Genomic DNA, 25,689 nt, shown 5'->3' with positions numbered 1-25,689 from the left:
TTCTCGTACCAAATCAGCATCCTTGGTATTAAGATGGACTCCCATTAGGGATGGGTGATATAGCCTCAAAATTCAATTTAATCAAAAGACTAATAACAGTGAAAACGACATTTCTAACAATACAGAAAACTGTTTTTTTCAGTGCTTGCAGCTTGCATTTATACGCATAAGTAAATGAAGGCTATTTTCCAGCCTTCTTTACGAATTACTTGTCAGGAGCTGCACAGTACTGTCACATGCTTCGTGGCCTGGATGACTCAGCGATGTGTTTTTGCCTTAAGTGGTGCAAAGTTTGTTGTTACCAAAGTATTGTGCTTTTAGAAGGTTTTTAAGTAGCCTCCTTTTTAGGTACTAAACGTCATTGGAGACAAGCGCAGGCTCTTCTCGTTCCTGCACACATTCGGGAACATAGATGGTGTTGCTATAGCAATGGTATTACGATGTAACATTTATATAGTACGTAAAAAATTATTCTGGTATTATCGTGGATGACATGATGATTTTTTTACTAAACAAAAATGTGTTTTCTCTTAAACAACGTTGTTCACAAAGCCAACATCCTGAGCCTTTTGCTCTGCAGGCACTTGAGTGAGAGGAGTGCCATCTAACAGCTTTATGTAGACCCATTATAATTTGATCAAGGCTTTTTAGCTTTTACCTTGCATCTGTGACATGTTTTTAAAGCTAGGAACACAAACAGAAACACCCCACAGGTCTATAGAGCAACTTTCTCAGGACAGTTTTTGTAGATACAACTTGCTCCTCTAACTTTACAATCAGTATCTTGCGGGTGGTGCTGAAGCAATTTACCAAGATTTTGCTGTCAGTTACACAGAATGCAATCAATTTGTTAACTTTAGCTGCCAATTCATTTAATCTTTACATCTAATTGGTTGATTTGAATCTTCTCTCTTGTAATTGGTTGTTACTTGTTGTGTGTTCACATGAGCTTTGCATGCTCTAAAAAGTAGTTTAGATAAAATAGTATGTTTTTTTTTTACTAGTTTCATCTCACCGTATATTCACGCCTGGTAAGCGATTTGAGTTATGAGCTAAATGCAGTGATCTGATTGGATTCGGATCTAAAAAATCATTAAAATCCGGCTTGGTTCGCAAAACTAAATGCTGCTAATTCGTGCAATAAAAATAAATGGTCAGTTCGAACTACTACATTAAGAAAGGTGAGTGCGAAAAATCCTTTAAACACACAAAATATTCACAGGGATTTGTTGTGGTAGGTGTGTGAAGACCTTACACTTGAAACTGAAATGGATTTACATACCATTTCTCCTCTGCAAAGGAGCAGAGCATCTGTCTGTTAGTGCCTCTAATAATTCATAATGTGAAAATGACAATTTCAGCTCAGCCAAACTGGAGGATATTTGCTCTGCTGCCAAAGAGGCATTTAGATTAACTGGCATCTGGACACCCAACCAAAATACATGCTTGAGTCTTGGTAGAGGGAGTCCTGTACAATACTGTACTAGCAAACATGTTTTTAAAAACATGTCACATACTATATTATTTTGGCAGACTTCAGCCTCCTCATCAGACTTTCCCTCTACTGAAACCTCTTTGAATGGTCAGTTGTAACCCATATTCTACAAGATACCACCATTCTGCTTCTCTCTCTGTGTAGTTGCAGTGGTGTATGATACTGCAAAAAATACAATTTGGTTATCACAGATACTCCTACTTGTAAGTTATAAAAGCAGTGTATGCAGGGGAGAGCAGTGGGCCATGATTTATGAAGTCTGCATCATCAATATACTTCATGTGGATATATTTTAATGACAACTAGATGTCTGAATTTCGTTTTCTACTGTGAGTGTGTTTTGCTGTATTAATGTGTTTGCATGAAAAGCACTTTAGATCAACTTCTAATGTGCTACATAAATAAAAATAACTTGACAGTCACCATAAAAGGGTATTATATTCAGACATATTCATACTTCAAGTTTGAAGTATTTTTCTTTTTTATTCAATTTCATTAAAATAATTTATGTAGTATGTTTCATATGGGTTGAATACATTATTTTAATGTCTGACTGCAGTTTTTTTTATAGGTAGTCAGTCTGGTAAAGTAACAGTTATGATGACCAATAACACTGTGGTAACTAACCTTAACTAATGTTGAAGAGTCATGATTGAAACATTACTTTTGCCACTAAATGAGCTACCTGGATATTCTGTGTATCTCTGACAGGACTCTGTCAGTGACCTCTGACCTCTGTGTGGAGGTCTAGGTGTGTCTAAAGGATTTCCCTCTTCCTTTGTTTCTTTTGTGGCCTGTTTTGGGGAAAATAAAAATGTATTTAATAAATCAGTAGTGTTGACAAAGTATGAAATTTCTTTCATACATATATTGCTGTTTGCACTGTTTTCATTAACAGCTGTAAAGTCTCTCTACACAATGCTCCTCTTTCTCACTCTGCAGCCCACATGTGTTTTGTCAGTGCAGCTGAGCGACCGCACATCAGCAAAACACATCGGAGCCGGAAGGAGGGGGCGGAGCATAAAGTGCCAGCATGAGAGGAGCTGTGTTTGCACAGACAGAGCTACTTTTTCATGAAACGCAAACAATGTATTGAAACATTGAAACAAACTAAATCATCAAGCTGGTCACTTTAGTACTGATTCGACACCAATACCAATGTTGGCATCGATATTACTGACATTTGGATCAATCTGTCCACGCCTAGCATGCAGCTTAGCAACAGTTGTCGTTTGATCAAAAATCCAACTATAAGAATCAATTGCAGGAAGAGTATGTAGCCAGGCATGTGTCCAGGTCTTTTATAGATAGAAACTTCAATGGAAAAAAATGACAATCTTTCATATTTCAAAGACAGACAGTAGAGGAAAAAAGCGTAATGCATATAAATGAGACAGTGTCGCAGGCTAGCAGAGTAGCGCTAATGCTAGTAACTAGAAAACAGAGATAAGACACAAACAGCAGTGTGCTTTCAACCCAGTATGACAGCAAAACATGTAATAGACACACCGGTCCACCGTGTTCTTTTCACGCTTTGCCTTTCTAAAACGTGAAATGGACACGCGTGCAGAAGTTGCAGTAAGCTGCAGTAACAGTAAAGGAAAAAATATTTTATTTCAAGCCAAAATTAAAATAACCACAGGAAAGCTTTAAACAGACATTAAGAACACATTTATGTGTAAATACATATTAGTCATCTAGCTTAATCATTTCTGGTGATTAAGGATCCTGGAATGTACTTCAGACCTTCGTGGCTTTAAATATATCATCTCCCCCTGCTGGTACTGCAACTCCTGCACGTATATTACACGCTGTCTCAGTCGGGGGTTTCCTTCTCCTACAAGAAATTTCACGACCTGACAGCATCGCAGCTCAAATTCAGTGAACAACAACCCATTCTTTCACAGATGCTTGTAAAGGCTAGGTACTCGATTTACACCTGTGGAAATTAGATTGAATGGACAATACTGTCAAGCTACACTATATTGTCAATGCACCATTTCGCTCAGGTACAGCTTCAGTGAGCACAGTTGTAGTTTTAAATTGTTGAATGGAGGTTAAATTGATGAGTGACATAAATTAGGATACTTTCATCAAATTCTGACATCAGTATTATAATGAATTATAACACAAAGGCCCTTTTAGACTGTTTATGAGTGAATGAAATGATTTAAAAAAAAAGCAGCCTTTCACAAAGGAAACAACCATCTGATTTTGCTTTCATTATCCTGTGTGTGTACTTTGAAAATGCAGCTGGAAATATGGTTTGCAGAAAATGTCAACTTAAATGTCAAGTTTACAATTACAATCATATTTAATAAAAATCAGATTGATACTGCCAATGATAAACACCTTTTAATGTCTCAATCTAAAACACACACTTCACTAGATTTTAATGTAATGCATAACATTTATAATAAACTGACATCTGACATCACAAAATAGTGCATCAGATTGATGCACTATTTTGCAGAGACGAATGACAAAGGATGAGATGTGTTTGAATACAGCTAAACAATGCCATATAATTTTTCGCTCATCAATCAGCACAGAAATAATTAGTTTTCACGCCTGACTATCTCTGACTATCCCTTAGGAGCAGCTGCATTCAGAGTGGGACAGCTTGTTGACTCTGTTTCAGTCAACAATGTTGCTGTTTAGCTGTGAAGAGGAAACCAAAACCACTGGTGCCATAATCATTCCTGTCTCTGTCTCACTCCGTGACCCATTTCTGTATCGTCTCCCTGATGCTCAGCTGTAAAATTACAGAACAGACCTAACATTTAAGGACACATCGGTGGAGTTTCAACAAAAACCGGATGCTCGTCAAGGCGTTGGCTTACAGACACTCACATATCTATACTTTCATTTTTGTGAGGACCGTTAACTCGGCCCTCTCCTAACCTTGACTGTAAAACCAAATTAAAAAGTGCTCGTAAGAGAGATTCAAACAAAATCTGGAACACTTAAAAATTATGTTTGAAATTGAGTGTCAAGGTGAGAAATCTTAACAACTCCATTAAGAGCTGATTTTTCATCTGTAAGGTCAGATATAATAATAACAAATACTGCTTCTCAGGCACAAATGCACACAGACAGAAAATGACAGTATAAATCTGCCGCATGCCCTTTCAGACATGATATAAGACAACAAGTTAGAATGACAAGCGAAACAGAGACAGAGGGAAAAAAATAGTTATGGTTTTTGTTTTACTTTGTACAAAAGAAAAATGGATATCCCACCCATTTCCTGCACTATGCCTCACTCTGTGGAATAAATAACTGACACACACACACACACACACACACACACACACACACACACACACACACACACACACACACACACACACACACACACACACACACACACACACACAAACAGAGCTAAACCAAATTGTCTGGTGTTGAATGATGCGCCCAGATTCAAGAGTATCAACACGGCTTCCAAAAATGTTTGTGAAGCGGGGCCGGTGTCTAGCCGCACACTGCTTTTTGTAACTGAAAATGGAGAAATGACAAAAGAAATCGACTAATAACTGAAAAGGTACAGCAGCAGTATCTCTCTGTGTGTCACATCTGAGCAGCTCTGCATTTACTACTGCGGGTTAGACCCCATCAAAGGTGTCAGAGCAGCAATCAACCTGTCACGCTTCCACTAGGGTGTTCAACAGACTGACTAAACACAATTTGGACCTCTTAGAGCATCCAGTGAATGTGAGTTGAATTCATACTGGCTAGACACCCAGACTTCTTATGTCTTGATTAAACCCTGCTTTGGTTTTTCAGCCAGATGAACTCTGAGGTCAGTGTAGCTCTTGGATGAAGCACTGACCCCATTCCCTTTTCTGTACTGGCTGACTCTTATCCAAAACATTTGAGGTTTTCCTGTTAGTAAGAGACTAAAATGTAACACATTCATGTCAAAGTTTATCATACAAATAGAGCATGTGATGTATTATAATCTCTCTCTTGCTTTATTTAAATAAATTATTGTACTGTATGTTCTGTTACAATAGATGTTCATATTAAATTTGGCCGGAGTCTCAAATAATGAGGTCAGGCTCAAAAATCTGTGGTTTTCTCCTACTGGATCAATATGATGTCATTTACAGCACATATCCCTAATATGGTCGCGTCAGGTACATAAGCTCCACCCGCTGTTCTAATCTTCTTGTTTATGACGAGCAGCCAATCAAAAGAATTCTGGTCTAAAAGGCAGCTGAAGGGTGTTGAAACAACTTATTTAAGACAGAGGATGAAGTAAGAGGATGCACCAAGGCACAGTATAAGATATATAAAGATTATTTCTAAATGAATCATGGAAAGCTACTCTAGTCGAGTCTAAGAATAAAGATATGGAACTGTTGAACGAGCTGGGAATTACAAGCCCCTTTCAAGTTCTTTAATTAAAACAAATAAAATAAGTCAAACAAGCTCTTTAAGCGTGATTGCACAACAATCAAAATGCACAGAAGAGTGGAACCACTACGAACTAGTGGAACCAATAACTCTATGCAGACATTAGGGTTTCAACAATCCTGCCCACTCTACTATGGAAAGAATGAATGCTAACAGCTTTTTGTGGGACATCAAAGGTCTAGGAGGACCACTGGTACTGATATATCTCTGATGATGGAAGCCGTAGTATCATCAAGTTAGAGTGACCGTCATGTTTCAAACACTCTGTGCTATAAACACTTCAACAACACTGCGGAGGAACACAGTGATGTATTCCCAGTGGCATCCTCATCAAAGTCAATCATCAGACTGCAGTAACTACAAAACCACATCTCCAAGGCTCTTTCCAAACATCTCTATGTTGAATGGCATTGCTGTTTGATTAGATACAGGGGAGAGATCGGAATGAGTGCCCCCGCATATTGATCTACAAATACAATAACACAAAAACACAAAAAAATGTGTACTTGAGGCACTGATTCAGGGACACTTATTTTGTGGTTCCTCAATATTTTATTCTAAATACTTTTAGTTCTAAAAAACGCACATGTAACACACTATCCTCTCTTTCACCTGACTGCCTGTGCAAGGACTAAGTACCTCTGTTTTTTTAAAGGCCGCTTCACGCTAACATTGACTCCATGGGGAGCAAAGGCTCTCACGAGGACTAATGGAACAAAGCAACAACGTTTTTCCTTAGATATTATATAAAAGCTGTAGCAGGGGATCAGGTATAAGAGCAGTTTTGCAGGCAGCATTGCATAACTGATACAACTGTCTCGAATGAGTTAAAGGGTATGTATAACACTGTACACGTTTACAAGAAGTTACATTTCAAATGCTAGTATAACATGTATAAGTCAAAATCTTGTTTTTGGTAAACAAGATTTTTTTCTATATCCAACTTCCATCAATATCATGGGATATATCCTAGTTTTGAATATCATCAACAACAACAACAACAACAATCTTTATTTATAGAGCACATTTAAAAACCAGCGGTATACCAAAGTGCTTAACATAAGAGACAGAGAAGTAACACGAGTATTATAAGGCCTTAGCAAAGTATCAAATATACTCACAGGTCAATGCCACTAATACACAGGGGTAATATAAAATGCATATCAAAATAAAAACATAATAAAAGCACAAGCCATAAAAAATATGTATAAGAAAAAATAGAGTAAGTCTAAGAGTCAGGTGCGAGCATTAACAAGCAGGACAGGCGAGATTAAACAAATAGGTTTTTAACCGTGATTTAAAAGATTGGATAGAATCGGACGTCCGGATCACAATCGGAAGGTTATTCCACAACTCTGGTGCAGCCAGGGCAAACGCCCGGTCACCTCTAGACTTCAGCCGAGATCTAGGCTGCACCAAGAGTAACTGAGTAGATGATCTTAATGCTCTGGCAGGAACATACGATTTAAGGAGTTCCTTGAGGTGGCTCGGTGCTGTGTTGTTGGTCATTTTAAACGTAAGCAGCAGTATTTTAAATTGGATGCGGTATTTTATGAGTAGCCAATGCAGGTCAGCTAGAACAGGAGTGATACAGGCAAACTTCCCAGTTCTGGTCAGAATGCGTGCCGCAGCATTTTGGACTGTCTGCAGTCTATGAAGGAGGGCAGAAGGAAGACCAAAATAAAGTGAGTTGCAGTAATCCAGCCTTGAGGTCACAAAGGCGTGGATGAGCTTTTCCAGGTCCTTATGCAGAACATACTGCCTAGCCTTAGAGATGAGACGGAGTTGGTAGAAACTAGATCTGACTACAGCTGACACTTGTTTATCGAGTTTGAACGAGCTGTCAAGCAACACGCCCAGATTGCTAACAGTGTCAGAAAGGGAGCTGGTAAGGGAACCAAAGGCTTCACGAAGTTGGCCACGAGGAACGTTGCTGCCAAATACCACGATTTCAGTTTTCTTATCATTTAGGATAAGAGAGTTTGCTAGGAGCCATTCTTTGACCTCGCGCATGCACTCTTGGAAACAATGGAAGGACAAAGCAAGATCATCATTTAGTTCAAAGTAGATCTGTATATCGTCAGCATAGCAGTGGAAAGCGGTGCGGTATTTCTCAAAGATTGCACTTAGAGGGAGCATATACAGTGAGAAAAGAATAGGGCCTAACACAGATCCTTGAGGCACACCACAGCAGACAGGTGCAGCGGAGGAAGAGCAAGTGCCCAGGTTGACAGAGAAGAACCTATTGGAGAGGTATGATTTAAACCAATCAAGGGCAACACCTTTAATGCCTACAGTATGCTCAAGCCTCGCTAATAAGATGTTGTGATCTACCATATCGAAGGCCGAGGATAAATCCAATAAAACTAGGACCGCAGAGCGTCCATTATCAGCAATTAGAAGCAATTATCAAGTACAAATTTAATGTATGAAATTGAAAGTAAGAATAAAATAGGAAGTACAGAATTTTGTTTCAGCCCTGTATACCATGAGGAACTCTGAAAATGTTAAAAATATGAAGGTTGAATTTCTCTCTATCCTCTAGCTTGAGGATCCTGTGCAGAATCTCAGCTGTTCTTAGGACTGCGCTCTTCTGAACAGAGATCTCTGGGAGTCCTAGTGCTCCGCTTCCCACTGGGACCACTGTTACCTTCACCCTCCACATCTTCTCAAGCTCTTCTCCGAGCCCTTGGTACTTCACGAGCTTCTTGTGTTCCTTCTTCATGATGTTGCTGTCATTCAGTATGGCTACATCTATCACTATGGCTGTCTTCTTCTGTTTGCCTAACACCGCTATGTCCGGTTGGTTAGCCATCCCCATTTTGTCCGTCTGTATCTTGAAGTCTCACATGATCTTAGCTCAATTATTCTCAACCACCCTAGGGGGCGTCTCCCATTTTGATGTTTCTGTATACTATGCTGAACACTTGGTTATGGCGATCCATGTATGCCCTGCCTGCTAGCATCTTGCACCCTGTTGTTATGTGCTGGATTGTCTCAGGGGCATCTTTACACAGCCTGCACCTGGGGTCTTGCCAGGTGTGGTAGACCCCAGCTTCTATGGATCTTGTGCTCAGAGCTTGTTCCTGTGCTGGCATGATTAGTGCCTGTACTGTCTTTCAGTCCAGCTTTGTCCAGCCACTGGTAGGATTTCTGGATGTCAGCCACTTCCTCTAACTGTCGGTGGTACATACCGTGCAAGTTTTTTATCTTGTGGTATTATAAGTAATTTAAGGCTATAAAACTGATTATGATTCAGACAGATGATTGGCAACATGATGTTTTCTATGCTATCCATTCTTAACACCTTGGAACATGCTTTCTGGTGCAAATTACAGTTGAAAGTCCAAAATTACACCTTCCTTCTCCAATCTTCACACTCTGCAAATCCATCCAGAGGGCCAGACTCTACTCTTTGATGGGTTAGTTCAGACCTGCAGGCTGTATGTTCAACAAAGTTAACAGAACACTACTCCAGCAAGAAAATAACAATGGCGAACTGCATCTGTTTATTTATGATTTAAGAGCTCTCTTTGGCAGTCAGGAGCTGTGGTTATCCCCTTTTAACGTTAAAAGCCGCTCAAAATCTGAATGGCTCATTCAGAGACACATATTCTGATCTATGGAGAAAGCAAAGAAACTTTCTCATGACTTCTGGGCCTCTAGACACAGTGGGGACACTTAATTATGTTCAAGAACAATGAGAGTGGATTTTGCATAATACAGTTTGTCTCCTCTGAAACATCATTAGTATAATGTTTCCAGCATCGCTCTCTCATACACACACACACACACACACACACACACACACACACACACACACACACACACACACACACACACACACACACACACACACACACACACACACACTTCTGAGAAAAAAACAACCCAATCTTAAAGTCTGCTAAGTCATTTTCTCCACAGATACAAATAACTATTTATGATCAAGGAATAAACAGACGATGCACAAATAGTTTTATATGAAACGCCTCAGTCCTCATTATTTGCTCCCACTTGGATGTTTCTTTCTCACTTTCTGTTCTTCTCCCTTTTCACCCCTTTATTCCTACGCAGCCCTCATTGCACCCTCTACTTACTCAAACCAAACCACATCACTTGAACCTTCGTGTAATTAAAAAACATGACATGTGATTATGAAATCAGGCTCTCTAAGAGAGGACTGGCAAATGTTTGGATTGTAGCCAAGTTATACAAACCGTGACATATGTGATGAGTGTGGCACGCAGATATGCTGAAAACAGTAAAAAAATAGTAAAAATAGGGTGTTATAAATGGGTCAGTGCTACACAGCTTCGCAGAGCATGATTAAGAAAGCACGGGGGGGGGGAGATATGTGGAAAGTGCGGAGGAGTCAAGTCTGCTTTGGAACTAGATAACAGACTTCATGAGGACAGAGTGTTTGTTAATGCTTTTTGCTTGTTGTTTTAAACTGAGTTACATGCACTCCTGGTTAGCCTGCAGTAACAGCTGACAGCCTGTCTCCTCTTTAATGACCCTACAGTCTCAATTTGTGTGGGTCTGAGTGTGTGTGCATGTTCCAGTCTTGTGTTTTGTGTGTGTATTTGTATTTCCTACCTTCAGTCTCTGAGGGTGCGGCGGCCTCAGGTGAGAGAGTGTCTTGGCCCCAGTCTCCTGTACTGTAGATCTGCACTACCAGGAGTCGCTTCAGTGAAACCAGGTCAGCATCTTTGAGCCCCATCTCCAGCTGATGAACAATGCTACGGCCTGGCTGGCTGGTCACCAGAGTAACCTGGGGAAGCAGCACAAATATTGCTCCCAGGAGCACAGACATAGACATTTCATTAGGTTTCCAATGTCAAGGGGCAAGCTGACCTCAATGCAACACAGTGCAAAAAAGTCATCAGGCTCAAAAAGAACTGAGAGGTGCCCTCTTAATGCTTCTTTAAACCACACTGCACAATATTCTGGCCACTACTTGTTTTATGCGCCGACTGATGAGAATGACATCCATGCCATTCACACTACTTCAACTCAAGTGTGCTGCAATTAATCTGTGATGTCTTGCGATGATGTAACCCATTCGCTGCTCTTCCACAACCACACTACACAAACACTATCACTTTTCATTAGCAAGCCACATTGATGTTCTTTGCCACAACTCTTTTCCAAAACCTTTCTGTATTTGAAGTGTTCCAGCTGGTTTTATGAAGGATTATATCAGAGTCACAGGACACAGCAACACCACAACAAAGCATTCTTTATGTCTGACAGTGCTGTGTCTGTTGGGAGTTTGGGGACATGACATGCAGTAAATTACAGTTACTAAAATGAACATGTGATGTCACAACCACTAGATACAAAACAATGTCAGCCCAAAAGGAAAGTGGTACATGCATACTCAACTCTACATTTAAAGACACTCTAAAGGTGTATGACTGTATGTACTGTATCTCTAAGTTTTTGTTATGTGTTAAGCCTCTTAACACTCATTCAAGCATATAAAGGCAACTAACTCAAGAGCTGAACCTGATAAACGACCTAAGAGATACAGCTGGTCCTTGTGTTATTCGATCTACAATTCACTGAAGCCTCATACGAACTAATTTCAGTGGAAGAGTGGCTGTCAAGAAGCCAATCCCAATTTAAGGAAGGGAAACAACTAGAAAAGACTTAGATATGCTAAATTACACATAAACTGGTTTGAAAATCAGAAGCAACAGCTGATAAATCCACATGTTTGGTTCAAACTATCGTCAATATTTCAGAAGAAGGATAATGATAGAATAGTGCCTACATTATAGGTAAAAACATACCTTGATGGAAAAACATAAAACTACTACTATGGACTACTATCAGTGATGGATTAGCATACACAGAGCCTGAACCTCAACATTATTGAGGTAGTGCCGGAAAGAACAGAACAAAAGTCAGCCAACATTAAAAGAAGACTTTTGAATGTCCTTTAAAAACCTTGGAAAAGTATTCCTGAAGACTACTTCAAGAAACTGCAATAACACTTGTCTGAGACAGTTCACACTGTGTTATAGAACAAAGATGGTCACATCACACACTGACTTTCAAGTTGTCAGAGTTGCATTTCTGTATCTCTATTTGCATGTTTCAGTAAACTACCTCGCATTTGTTTTACAAAAACACAAAGAAGTGAGGGCAGTTCAACATTTTTGCACAATACTGCACCTTGACAAAAAATATTTTAAAAACTGTCTCTTTGCAGAAATCCTGAGCTAGTCACTCATCTGAGTTTATTAATGGCTTTTCATTTGAAGATGATGTGAAGATTAATGGCTTCCCCTCTGAATGACCTGTAATGTTGGGTTCTGTATGGAACAAGGTTTGAGGGTCTTTGTGAGTAACTGGGTTACTCAAGATTTCTAGAGAGAGACATTACTGCTGAGATTTTCAAATGTATTTGAGCACCAAAGCAGATGCCTTCAGGTCCTGTTATATTCAAGGGAAGGCGGTATTCTACAGCAGATAAAACTGGAAAACACAACAAAACAATCTAAACAGATAAACAGCATCACAGCCCAAGAGGGAAAACATGTCAACTCGATTTGGGAGCGAGCTATCCCTTTAATTTATTTTTTTTCTCTAACTGAGCTCTCATTATCTGTAAATGAACAAAACTACTGGTAATACGTTTTAAAATGTTTTTACTCATCCGTTATCTTTTTAATAATGAAGATTTCGGCTGAACATTTGGACTAAAGACAGCAACTTAAAATAAGCAGAAAAATGTGATCATGGGAAGAGATGAAATTAGTTTTCTGTGTCATTTACATGCCTAATGGGGGAAAAAAGATAAAATAATGCTAGGCTGACATTTAGCATTCTACTGAATCACATTAACAGTAGCAGGAAATGATGATTGTATTTCGGTTATTGATGAGAGCTGCTCTCGGCTTCCGGCTGTTTAGAAAAAGTGGATGGAAACTGCTGCTCAAGGAGAACACATGCATGCATTAAGCGTCATGTATCTGAATGAAAACGTGCATTGTATTGGTGGGCTAGCAAGGCACACACAGACACACATGCAAAGGGCCATGCTTCTGTTTTTTCCTTCACTGTCTCCTAACAGCGTTATTCATATCTCCTACCCTTGGAAGCAGTGGGTCTTAGTGCAATCATCTGTCCAGTGCCTCATAAAAAGCTGGCTGGAATTTACAAAATCTCGTCAACAACCTACAGCCTGGTGTCCAGAGGACACAATGTTCAGCAGCTACCACAGTTCTTACTGGCTGACTGCCGGCCTGACCCGTACATTTAACAAATTAGATGTTTTCAGTGAGCTGAAAGCATCTAATTTGTTAAAGTGAGAGTGAACACATGCCATAAACTATCACTTGGTGACACCAAAAATGTTTTCTGCGGTGCGTTATGAGCCTGCATGTTTTTGCATACCATTAGCAAAAAACATTACACAACATTAATAGAATTGAACGGATCTATGAACTTCAGCAGCAGATATGAGCTTTTAGTGAAACTTGTAATGTTACACTTAACTGTTCAATAATGAGTCAATACAACAGGATACAAGAGGATTTACTTTTTGAAACTGACTGCACGAAGCTCACTAAGGAAACTGGCTTCACTATTTCGTACACTGGCGTTAAGTACCTGATCCGATTTCCCCTTCAAATGGGGAAACACTGAAACTACTAAAGCTTTTTGCGATGTCCTCTTTCTACAGAGATGGTTCACAAGCAGATAAATAGTAGCTCTTTTGCTCCATTTCATATGTGGACAGGCTTATTTTAAGTGCACTGTTTCATATAAAACATGAAGAGCCATTAGCAGAGGGTTGTTAACAGAGACATGCTAATGAGATTGCCTTGTTCAGTCTGTTTTTTGCAGCTGCTTAATACACTGAATTGGACCTGAGGACAGCTCATTTAATAGGTATGAGTGGAACCTCTATCTTGAATATCCAAAGGGGATCTATTTAGCGTGAGCTGGTCTGCAGCTGAAAAGATTATCCTTGATAATGAAAATGAAGATAAAGTTTAAAAAAAAAAGAAATCCAGTGACAACAACTGCAGAGAAAGAAAAATATGTAAATGAAAAAACATGAAAAACTGTGCCTATTATTCTCCTCACAGATCTAATTGACAGTTCAGGGGATGGAAAGAAGTAATTTACCTGCCGCAGGTAATGCTTCGGTTTCGATGGAAATTTCTCAATGTGTTCTCCTACTTAGAAAGCGCTGATGAATCTCATAAAGCTTTTATGATCAACATGCTCCCTGTGCCTCATAGGGGATGTAGCTCAGTGGTAGAGCGCATGCTTCGCATGTATGAGGTCCTGGGTTCAATCCCCAGCATCTCCACTTCTGTTGCCATTTAGAACTATTTAGACTCAGATTTCTGTGCTACAAAGTGGAATTTGAGTACAAGAAACACGATTATGGTTTAATGCTTTGTATTTACTGTAACAGTTACCAGGGTACTCTTATACCACAGATCTAACTGGCTCTCTAGCAGTGTGTGTTCAGTATAATCGATCAGCACTTACAAACCTACTAAGCAATTTTTTGAAAATAGTAACTGAAAGAGCCTGTTAACCTCTTTGTGCAGATAGTTAGAGGCTTTATATGTGTTTATTACTCCACTAACCATCAGCAAAGTTAAACAGGCTGTGTGTGACACCCTTTCTAAAAGCTGTTTGCCAACTGTAAATGAAAACCAAAGTTAAATTATTCACTAAAAGTTACAGAAGTGTGTACGGTGTTTGTGTCTTCTTTCACTATAAAGACAGAGCTTTCACACATGTGTGTTTCTTTGGAAGATGATCAGGATAGTTGCTCTCTGCTTTGTACTGTGGGGCTGATTCCTAAGTCAATGGTAAGAGTGGTCTCTGAGAGGAGCTCGCTACCCAGTCCCTGTGACTTGTACAAATGTGCAGTTTTACATAGAAATTCATTTCTTGCTGTGAAGTGTCGCTTCTCACCTCCACAGAGATGTTGCTGCCGGCCTGACTGCCAGCGCTGGTGTGTCTGATGTACTGTTTAAACTGCTGCAGACTGTCCAGCACTGCCTGTCGCAGCAGATCAGCTCCCGCGGCTGCTCCTCTGATACAACCTTCACTTGGAATAGACCTCAGCTCTTCAACACAGGAATGCAGCCTGGCGAAGTTACCACGAACTTGCTAAAATAACAAAAGTGACAGGGAATGAAAAATGGATAAAAATGGGAGATAATGTGGATGACAGAATGCAAAGCAGGAAAAGGGCTGATATTTATGTATGAAAGAAAAAGCAATTATAGGAGAGAAATAATGTGTTTTGCACTGCTTTCAGGAATATTACACTTTTATCCATCTTACCACAAGTGGCAATAGACATTCCCGCTGCCTGCTGACGGCATACAGGCTCAGTAGAGGTATCCTACAGGGCCCATCCAGACTAGAGGCCAGAGACAAGAAGTTGTCGAGAGCATCGCAAAGAACTGTGCGGGTCTCTGACCATCGGGGCGGCAGCGCCTCCACAATTAGGACCCTGGCTGGTTGCCGTGGGAACGACGAGGACCAGAAAACCAAACTTGGAGAGTTGGAAGAAGCTGCTGCCCTCTTTCTGCTCTCCATAATAGCCTGCAAACCACAAACACAATGCTGAAGGAACACATAAAGTACACAAAGACAACAAAAGAAAAATGTAAGGTCTCTTCCCCTGTAATGACAATCACCCTTAGGAATTAACAAGATTCATTAAATAAGTACATTATCTGCAGTCCTAATCATCAGTAGGGAAACTAGAACAGAACAAAATAAGCAGAATAAATGAGTTATGCTGCATATGAAAATATGTAGCGAGAAACTAGGTTATAAATCAGTCCATTCTTACATAACTCAGGGCTTTCCTTTAGATCTGAGGAGGATGGTGGGAAAAGAAGTAGTTGAACACTGAAAACATAAGAATATAATCTGAAATGATAACACAGCCAGCTCTGCTGCTCTCAAATGTTCACTTAATCAGAATCATGTTACTATGCTGGAATAAATCATAAATGAAAATATGTAAAACCAAAATGGACAAAATGGAGCATATAAAGAAGACTAAAGTAAGCAACGCTAATGTGTCGAATGCTCCAAATACTGATCAATTTTATCACTGCTGTTTTAAAGATATGATACCGGCAACATGTTTAATATTTTAGAACCTTTAAATTATCTGTTTTGCATAACCAGCAATCCAAAACGCAAAAAAGCCCCCCCATTATAATATGAAATGTAGTAATTGACAGCTGGGAAATGGGTCTTTGTGAGGGTGACTATGCACATAAGCACAATTCCATGCTTGAGAAAATAAAACCCACTTAAAAAAGGGACTACAACACATTTGAAAAATATCAGTACCTCATTTTTTCCTTTTGCATCCGCATTCGGGGAAAACCCCCAAACATATCCTTGCAATATTTCCTGTAGATTTCAGAGGGGTAGATGACTGAACAGTCTGAACATATATATTTTGTAAGAAGGGCCATCTGTGTGGCTGTCAAAAGGAAGCAATCAGTCATCCATCACACAGGATGTGCCCAAAGGGTTAAAGAGGGAAACCCCCTAATCTTTCTATAAACAGTTACTCCATCAGAAACCCGTCATTATGGAATATATATCTGCAGCATCGTTGTCTCCCTTTACTGACACACAGCTACTCAGCTGGTTGTTTAATTTCCACAGCTTGTTGAGTGCAGCTGATGGCATTTTGTTGTGTAGTTTACACATAAGGGACTGTGACGTGAATTTCATTTTAAGCAAATAACTGATTAAATTGCTGAATTAATTGCTGTTTGTCAAATATGAAGATTTGATCATTTTTTCAATTCATTGTAAACAGAATATCCTTTGGTATGGGACTGATTGTTATAGTAATTAAGCTTTGACTGGGATGTGCAAATTAGCACACTATTTGACTGATATGTTACAAAATGAAATTACTCTGAGACATAGGATAGATCATGTCTATGTAAAACACACTTAAAAACCTGAAATAGTAAAGGCAAGTCATAGGCCTGACTCAAGGCTAAAAACAGAAGCAAATACAACAGATTTAGAGCCATTACTAGAGAGCTTGGAGTGGACTTATCAGGGCAAAACCATTGACAGAAATAATCCCTCAAAGGCTGAGCTCCGAGCACTCTTTATCATCCCAGGTCTTTTAATCCTGTATCCCCAGGCCCTGCTCTATTGTTGTCTTCAATATAAAGGGCACATTGTGTAAATATGTGCATTGTTTGATTGTGTGCCCTTTTCATCTACCTCTGACTCAGTTCTCCTCTTCTAAGCCAAATTCTGTGCTTCCCACCACCCAGATCAAATATCTTTCACCTTCACACCTTGATCTTGCATCACCTCTAAGACTACTGTTCAAAGACAAATAAATGTAATCAGATTCAACCCAGTAGCTAAAAAAATGAATCCTTTTGCCACAGGGGTTTTGGGTTGGTTATTCACTGACCTAAAAAAATATTTCAGGCATTACTTAGTGGTGTGAATTTAACATCACACTACAGTGACACAAACACATCTCTTTTTGTGCAGCTTTAATAAGCCAAGCAGTCCATACTGCCTGTGGTCATGTCTTTAATTAAATGATTTTGACACAAATAATAGGTGGCAAGAAACATTAATTTATTAGTATTTAAAAACTAAACACATGTAAATTAGATTATTCTTAGATTAGAAAGCTGTTATATTAATTTTAGCTAGGATTAGCAATTTATACCTTGCAAAGTTTAGCTAACATTACCTTGCTGAGTTTAAGTTCCAACTTCTCTCAAAATAGCTTCTGCTGGACGGTCTGTTATGTCAAGTAGACAGGTTAATAAAAGTATATAGAAAAGAGAAAACCAACAAACTTTTGCGATACAACATGCACAGGCTCTGCTTCTTATCAACAAAATAGCTAACCTAGACCTGAGAGTTAGTCGGTTAGCATGCTAACGTTAGCTAGCTAACAGTAGGCCTGTAACCTGAATCCAGAACAGCTTCAATACAAAAGGGCATAAATAACATAATAGAGACACAGCACCAATAATGTTACACTGGGAGTTAACTAAACTTACTTTGAAACAATTTCTAGTTTACTCTGCTAATTTATTAATGCTGAATAAAACTGACATATGTGGGGAATTTTGCAGGTATATAAAACTGATAATTCATTTTTAGAGAATTTCATCTACATTTTAATATTATTTGAATTAAACATCTGTAATAGATGGTAGAGAGTTGTTGTTTTTTTTTTTAATTCAAGACAAACAGATTTTTATTAAGTTGCTGAGACGTTATTATTTTCAGTTGTTGTGTTAAATTTCTTTAATCTTAGTAAGCAGCAATTTCAATGTTTCATCTACCCAACTGATTGTTATTACTCCTTAAATACATTGTGGTATTATCTTCTCAGAACAACCACTTTGCGGTCTGCCTCTGACATCCTCTGTTGTATGGAAACTGGCCTTCAATTTGGAGATGTACTATGGCTCACTCCAAACGACGCTACAACTTGGTTTTGCAGAACAAATGCTTGAAGTTTCTCTGTGCACAAGCCCTATCCAGATCAGTCAAATATGGCATGCTTGTAGCAGGTACTGTTAATCAGGTACCAGTCAGGCACTTGATTGTTAGCTCCAGGGGTACCAGAAGCTCAAAACAAGAGTCAGTATCAGAATAACCTGTTTGGCATTGACAGAGAAGATTTGGCAAGTTTTTCACAGGCATCTTACATATGCAACTATGCAGCTCAACCCACAGTTGTATTTTTCTTACAAATGCAGTACCACTTAAGAGGACATAAACAGGCTTTCCAATGGTAAAAGATTTATATCAAAGAAGCATTGTTACAGAAATGAAATACACAACCAAATACAAATTTCCTTACCTGTTGAGCTAAGTTTATATTAAAGAATAAAAAAATCCCCATAAAGTTTTTCGAAATGTTAACTCAAAAACCCCATTTGCATCTTGTTCTGCCCCGCTTCTGTGTTTATTTCTATTCATCATTTGTAGATGAATACAGAAAAAGATCAATGAGAGGCAAAGTGCAGGGACAGAATAAAAGGCATGGAAATGTGTTCCTGATTGCTGGTTTGCTTGATTCAAGTGCTTTCTTGGACTTTGTGGCTGTTTATATGTGAGAGAGCCAGACGGTCCGAGCTGTGAAGGTGCAATCAAGATGTGAAGGGAGCTGCAGTCTTGGAAAATGGAATACAAGGTTTTTGATGAATGTGTGTGTATGCGTGGATGAAGGGGCTTTGTAAAGGGGTCTGCATAAAAGGCTTTGGTGAGAGCTCTGTCGTGAAATGAGAGCTGCTGCAATCGTGCACAGTCATACTCGCCGTCTCTCTCTCGCTCCCCGTCACTCTCTCTCAGGCACACACAAATGCTCCCAGTGAAACATGTCACTGCCAGGGTATATGAGTTTGTCATGAAGAAACTGGAACATGCACATCTGTTTAAGGGAGATAAGAGGTATGTGTGTTTTTTGGTGGAAAAAAGGAAAAAAATAAAATAAACTTAACTTCTGCCAACCCACTGCACCTGGCAAAACCATTTGGGGATAAATATGTAGCCGGTCCTGATGTGAAAACACACTCTGTCTTTCTGTGCGTATATCTATGTGTGTGTTTGCGTGTCAGCAGCTGATTAGGGCTTAATGTCACCCATTGGGCGGTGGCTTCTTGAAGGCACTGGCAGTTCTCCATCTTGCCTTTTTCTTTTTTGGCTAAACTTTTCATATCCCACGCACCTGCACCATCTTCCAGGTTTTTTTTCCCAGTCACTCTTTATACCTCCTGTCAACATCCCACTTGCCTGCCCTTGCTCAAAGCTCTATTTTTATCCTAAATGTATATGTTGTGCATCCTGTTGCAGGGACTTCACTGTGAGGAGCTTGACTGGGATGGATGTTGAGCAGTCAGTCTGAACTATGAGGGTCTGTGTAAAGGGATTAGGTGCACTGATATGATTGGAGCTTAATCAGTCTTACACAAAGAGCACACACACACACACACACACACACACATGTGCACAAAATGCACACATGAATTTGCTTCCCAATTTTGTTGTGATGAACGCACACACTTCTAGGTCAATAGGAGCTTTGCACCAACATACTAATCCGCTGTGTCTTTTTGATTTACTCCTGGGGATCAGGCAAAGTTTGCCCGGTGGTTTTTAGCACTTTTCGTGCACACTAGTTGCTCTTTTCGCTCGTTTTTGCCCAGTTTTGAATTTCACTTCCGTCTTAGTTTTATTCACTGAGCAACTGAGGTTAAATGAACGTTAAGTCGGTTCTGCTAAGTTGTTTGCTTCCTTGAGAGGTTTTAGTTAAATTCCCTAAGATGGGAACAAGAGCATGAAATTAGAAAATCCTCTACATCCTAGCAGTTTTGGCGGAAGGGGGTCAGATGGAAGCTGTTGACAGAAGCTATTTTCATAACTTAGGTTTTTAATTATCTGAAAAAAGGCACTGGGACAAATCACATTATTTTTGGAAACAGCTTAAATTATACCTGTTTTAGTTCCACACCCCTATCAATGTTTAGCCCATTTATATTATACTCTTCAAAATATGGCTGCATACATATATTTACGGAAGTATCAGTTTGCCTAGACTCAGATGAGGATATTTATATTTGTATGATGTCTGTGCACTAAATATAAAGCTAAAGTCAGCAGAGCATAAAGGCTTGTAGACTGTAAATAAAAGATGGATGTAGCCCTGTGGTATCATGCACTAGTGAAGTCTGAAGTGTTTTCAGATGTGAATTTAGATGTGATGAGCAATAGGTGGGTCTGACAGAGAATCCAAGGGATTCTGCCTTTTTTATTGTAATGTAATTTTTTTTATGTAACATCCACTAGGGGGCTCCCTAGCCACAAGCTCAGCCACAGTCTTTCTTCAATTATAGCTAGCTGAACCACTTCATCTACGTAGTGAAGTAAGTATATAAGCTAAAAATTAAATGTACGATATAAACACATTTAATTTGTAACCAAAAACTAAAAGGTGAAGATTGACAGACAGATTGCTGCAGTATCTACAGCAGAGGTTCCCAATCCCAGTCCTCGAGAGCTACCGTCCTACAGCTTTTAGATGCATCCTTGTTCCGACACACCTGAATCAAATGAATGGCTTGTTATCAGGCCTTTGCCAAACTTGATGGCATGCTGAAGAGGTAATCAAACCATTTGATTCAGCTGTGTTGGAGTAGGGATGCATCTAGCTCTCAAGGACTGGGATTGGGCACCCCTGATCTACAGCGATGCAGATGTTGTACTGGTCCGTCATGAAGTTTTTAACTTTTTCCTCGTTTTATTGGTCTATCTACGTCCATACCCTTATCGATGGCTATGAACTCTGGGTAATGATCGAAAGAATGACATCTTGAGCTTTCTCTGAAGGGTTCCTGGGTTCAGCCTTAGAGATAGGGTGAGATGTTCAGTCATCCAGGTAGGACTCGAAATAGACCCGTTGACTCCTCCACATCCAAAGGAGCCAACTAAAGTGTTTCAGGCATTTGATTAGGCTTGCTTCCTAGGCACCTCCTGGGCAAGATGTTTCAGGCATGTTCTATCTTGAGCAGAGAGTGGTCTGTCGTGCAATAATTAACGTCTGCCAACAGGTGTGATTTGGATGACTAACAGCTGCATGTCATGTCAGGAGGAGAAAAATGGTTGCCCAAAACAATGATATCATCAAAAAGGGCACAGCCTTATTGGGTGAAAGAATGAATCAGGACGAAAACTGAAGAAGAAAAATGTGCACAGAATAATCATATAAGGTTGTATAATCCACCTTCTATACCTATTATATACTTATTGGATTATATTCCCTTTGGATTAAGCCAGGGAAGCCATTTTTGCACTCTACTTCTTCTTCTTCTTCTTCTTTCTTAAACAACTATATTTCAAAAACCCTCAGCCACCGCAATTATTACATTGAAAGATTTCAGTGTACAAATCAAAAGCATGCTTCAGCATGTTATGCTTTGCATTAAAGAAAAACAAGTAATCAGGAACTGTGAAATCTGCTTGTTTATATTATTAGAACAGCATATCGATCATGCATCCTTGATTGCACAAGACAGACTTCCACTGAACTACTGCAGGTATTTTCTTGTAGACTCAGGCGATATAATCTCACAGTGGGACTTCACAGATTTGATTTTGTTTTGTTGAAACTAGATTGTCTTCCTCGAGGGCACGAAAGACATGAGAGGGAGGTAATCATAATTCTGAAGGATTTCGTCAGAATATTTCCTGAGAATATAAAGACGTGCGCTCAAATGCACGGCAGGGTCGTGTGGGATGCCATTTACAGTAAGAGCAACAAAATGCTACCTGACATGTAGAGCACATGTGTGTAAACGTGTGAGTATGGAAGCATAATTGTGGAAGGAATTTACATAAAGCACCTACAGCCATTTGCCCTCAGAAGAAACTGGGACTGACTTGCAAAAGAATAGCATTCTTACATTAACGTTAACTCAGGATGACGGTATTCCCTCTGTAAGTCTTTCAGGTCATAAAATATATCATATATCAGAAAGAAAGAAATATATCACTGGGCGTTTTGAGGGAATCATTAATATACCAATCTCCTGCTTTTTCTCAGAAGTACCACTAAGGACAAGTCAAGCTGCTCTTTTATTTGCATGAGTACTGTTTTGGAGCCAATCCAGTCCTATTGTTACTTGACAAGCATTATTGGAATTGCTGTTCTGGTATATGTGTGTGTGCGTGCTTGGAGCTTAGAGATGGTAAGCTTTAATTCTTTGAGCATTTGCACTAATCTCAGTGGGAAAGCAAGTTCATTTGGTATCCTTCTTGGCCGTGTGTGGAGCACAAAGCCAGAGCTGCTTACTGTGTGTGTGTTTTTGTAACTGTGGTTAGCTCTGACTGTATATGGTCTCTGGATAAGCTAAAGTGGTGCATAACTACCTGGATGGGAATGTTTTCAAAAAGGGCTAATGGAAATTCAGCTTTCTTTGAGGAGGAGAGGGCCATTATCAAATGTGGGAGACAGTTGTTCTCTAGTTTAGTCCGAAACAAACGAGCTCAGATGTTTTCAACAGAAGACAAAAGCATGAGCAATCTCAGAGCACAGTTTATGTTACCAGTAGGTCACCATGGACTACTAATGTCTTTGTAAGTGCTACCAAGTGCTGCCTTCAGCACTCTTTCCAGAGCTTTACATAACCTGAAGGCTTTAAGAGTTATGACAGTGGTGGCTATACAGAGGTCAAAGGGCACAAATCCCAGACCTCCTCAGAAACAGCTGCTGCGATTAAAAGACTCTAGAGTCATTCCATCTCGAGTCAGCAAATCTTTAGAATATTTTCTGCTGCAATTTATGATCCAAAGTTTGAACATATATACTGAGTGCTGTGAAATTTAGCAAGCTTTCAACATATATTCTTTAGAAAACTCATCCATCGACCAAGTTTCAGGTGTGAACTTGAGTAACTTGAGCACTTTTAAACATAAAGCCTGAAATTTTCACTGATTTTTCTCATTATCAACATGAATCGTGATCTGTAATTTGGGACACATATATATAGAAAAAATGAGTATTGGATGGTTAAAAAAAAGGCCCACATTTCAGCCCTCATATGGCAAAAGACAACCAGTGAGTATGTCTGAATAGTACACAGTTCAATTTCACAATACTACAAAATATGGAAAATATTTTACCATGAAATTTTAAATCAAAAAATGAAGCAAATGCAATTTTTTCATCAAGTTTTGTTCATCACTAAAACAAAAATATCAGCTTAGAACAAAATTCTGGAGTTTCAGGAATATTCTAATTTTGGGAAATTACAAGGTCGTTTCAGCCTTGCAAGAGTAGTAGTGTGCCGCAGCTTTGAATCGCAAATACACTGAGGCTGACAATCAATCAAAAGTGCAAATACGTGTGCAAACAAACATGGAAATGTCATAATATTGTAAATAATAGCAGCTTTAAAACAGAAGAAAACCCTGAGCCACATTTCAAAGAAATACATTCAAACTTGTTGAAAATCACAACTTAATAAAACGGCTCGTGGTACACTTTGTCTATTTTTAGCCACCCACTCGTGCTTGAAACCGACTGCTCCTGTGAGATTTGAGTACGATCCCAGTCCCAATGCAGGACTGTAAAAATTTTTATGCAAATCGGAGACACGTGACTTAAAAGGTAAGGATCAGTGCTGCCTATACAGATAGTGTGCTTGACTCTAAGTGGACAAACAATATTCTTTTCCCACGTTTAAATTAGGTTTAATGTTGGCTGATTAAACCAGTGTTTAAACCTTTGTTTGTCACTTTCTCTCCTTCTTGTGCATAATGGACTTAATGTGTACTTTGGTTGGTAAAATACTAAAAAGGCTGGAGCAGTGAATTCTGCAGCTCTCCACCTGCTTCTTCAGCATGTAACTGATACCATTAAAATCGCTGCTAAATGCAATTATCCATTACATATCAAGCAGCAATCTAATTTGTTCTTGAAAATCAGGGGACACTCCCCCACCTCTAATGGGATGATGGATGGAGAGCTTTAGCTGATCTGCTACCAGAGGCTGGTAATGATAAAAGCTGTTTTTACAGCCTTTTCTTTCCCGTTATTGTTTTTATTTTAACAACTTGCTTGTCGTCCTCTGGGCTGTACTGGAACAGATTCATGACGTCTGTTTCCAATGGCAGGAGCTCATTTCAAAGGGCATTGTGTCAGCGCTGTGAAAAGATGGCGGGGAAACAGGCTGTCTGCTGAATACAGGGAGCTCCTGATGATCCTGTGACTGGAGCCTCATCAATAAGTTAGTGTTCCTAATGTACCACATGAACAGGAGTGATGCTCACTCAGGAGGAAAACTCCTGAGTGAGTTCAACATGGATGACTCATCTTTGACTGAACATAAACATCTCCAGGGCTGATGACGTGAGTCAGATGACGTTATTCTTATCAGGTCAACTTTCTCAGTTCTATTCGCTTTAAGTGTATTATTACCACATTACTTCTAACATAACCATTATATCAAAGTTTTGACTTCTAAGCTAACAAGGGCTATTTCCCTATCACATTTCTCCCATTGGGGTCCCCTATCTTTGAAAAACACCTCAGTCTGGACCTTTAACTTTTTGTCCAATCATATTTCCCCTGAAGAAAAAAGTGGTTCAAAAATCTGTTGTAAAAAAATAATGTACTTGCTACAATTTAAAAATAGCAATTCATACATTCATTTAATCTTTGTTACATCACTGGAGTGCTCTTGTGCATTATGCAGCAAAGCCTCACTAAGCCTCAGATGTAGAAACTCATAAGCAAGTCCAGCAGGAGAGAAAACATCTGAGTGGTTTTAAAGTCACTTCACTATAGATCCCAGATTATTGTGGAGCTGACTTTAAAATTGTATTGCTTACTTTTGATACAGCTTCAAGATATATTGCTGATCTTCTGACCTCCTGCCCACTGGGTTTCAAACATTTAAAGTAGAAAAGTTTTCCTTTTGCAGCACATTTGCACAGTGGTTAGCACTGTTGCCGCACAGCAAGAAGATCCTGAGTTCAATTCCACCATCAGGCCGGGGTCTTTCTGTGTGGAGTTTGCATGTTCTCCCCGTGTTTGCGTGGGTTCCCTCGGGGTACTCCGGCTTCCTCCCACCGTCCAAAGACATGCAGTTTGTGGGGATAGGTTAATTGATTCATCTAAATTGCCCATAGAAGCGAATGTGAGTGTGAGTGGTTGTGTGTCTCTGTGTGTTGGCCCTGCAAAAGACTGGTAATCTGTC

General features: G+C 39.4%; 1 protein-coding gene and 1 non-coding gene across 5 annotated transcripts in view; one reads left to right on the top strand and one right to left on the bottom strand.

Annotated features, from left to right (window-relative positions):
* The window catches only part of m1ap (meiosis 1 associated protein), a 60,780-nt gene extending 42,752 nt beyond the window's left edge, over window positions 1-18,028 (bottom strand). For 2 of the 4 annotated variants that reach the window (XM_026161675.1, XM_026161678.1), the window contains exons 1-4: window positions 17,667-17,912; window positions 15,245-15,508; window positions 14,870-15,067; window positions 10,517-10,691 (exon numbers count right to left, since the gene is read on the bottom strand). In XM_026161675.1, the coding sequence (XP_026017460.1) occupies window positions 10,517-10,691; window positions 14,870-15,067; window positions 15,245-15,502 (631 nt within the window). In that variant the 5' untranslated portion in view covers window positions 15,503-15,508; window positions 17,667-17,912. Of the gene's footprint in view, window positions 1-10,516; window positions 10,692-14,869; window positions 15,068-15,244; window positions 15,509-15,761; window positions 15,823-17,666; window positions 17,913-17,982 lie in introns of those variants that run through there. The other 2 variants (XM_026161676.1, XM_026161677.1) reach the window with 2 other exon arrangements.
* trnaa-cgc (transfer RNA alanine (anticodon CGC)) lies at window positions 14,178-14,249 on the top strand. The gene has a single exon. It is a non-coding gene; the product is annotated as a tRNA-Ala (tRNA).
* Window positions 18,029-25,689: the final 7,661 nt, after the last annotated feature.

Source organism: Astatotilapia calliptera, chromosome 3 (genome assembly GCF_900246225.1).
Source record: "Astatotilapia calliptera chromosome 3, fAstCal1.2, whole genome shotgun sequence".
Lineage (NCBI taxonomy): Eukaryota > Metazoa > Chordata > Actinopteri > Cichliformes > Cichlidae > Astatotilapia > Astatotilapia calliptera.
Note: the sequence above shows the minus strand (reverse complement) of the source record. Positions and strands in the feature narration are given on the sequence as shown.